The sequence below is a fragment of the Penaeus monodon genome, chromosome 21, assembly GCF_015228065.2.
Source record: "Penaeus monodon isolate SGIC_2016 chromosome 21, NSTDA_Pmon_1, whole genome shotgun sequence".
Classification (NCBI taxonomy): Eukaryota; Metazoa; Arthropoda; class Malacostraca; order Decapoda; family Penaeidae; genus Penaeus; species Penaeus monodon.
In genome coordinates this window covers 3,500,744-3,501,080 of record NC_051406.1, presented here as the reverse complement: position 1 = coordinate 3,501,080, position 337 = coordinate 3,500,744, and the positions used below count along the sequence as shown (strand labels likewise).

Genomic DNA, 337 nt, shown 5'->3' with positions numbered 1-337 from the left:
CTGTTATGTTAGACTGTTATTTGACACATTGTATGAACATGAATATCCCACATGACAGCATGCAGCAGAATTGATGTCAACAAAATTTGCTGCAGGTCAGAAAAGCAGCCCACCATGATGTCACAGCTGTCCTGAAGGCCTCTTGCTTCATGCTGGATGAAGGGGATGAGAAGGTAAATCACCCTGCAGCAGGAGAGGTGGCCGAGTTCTGCAACGCGCAGCTGAGGGCTTCCAGTGAGATGGGCAACACCAAGACAACGCTCCACCTCCTGGTCTTGCTCCGACAAGTCATTGCGTCTTTTCCGCGGAAACAGTTGAAGGTACTGATGAGTAGATG

The 337-nt window shown here is 49.3% G+C and overlaps 1 protein-coding gene across 1 annotated transcript in view; it reads left to right on the top strand.

The window, feature by feature from the left end:
• The window catches only part of LOC119586112 (RRP12-like protein), a 12,127-nt gene that overhangs the window by 5,044 nt on the left and 6,746 nt on the right, over positions 1 to 337 (top strand). Inside the window, exon 7 of the mRNA XM_037934803.1 lies at positions 96 to 320. Within this exon, the coding sequence (XP_037790731.1) occupies positions 96 to 320 (225 nt within the window). The remainder of the gene's footprint in view (positions 1 to 95; positions 321 to 337) is intronic.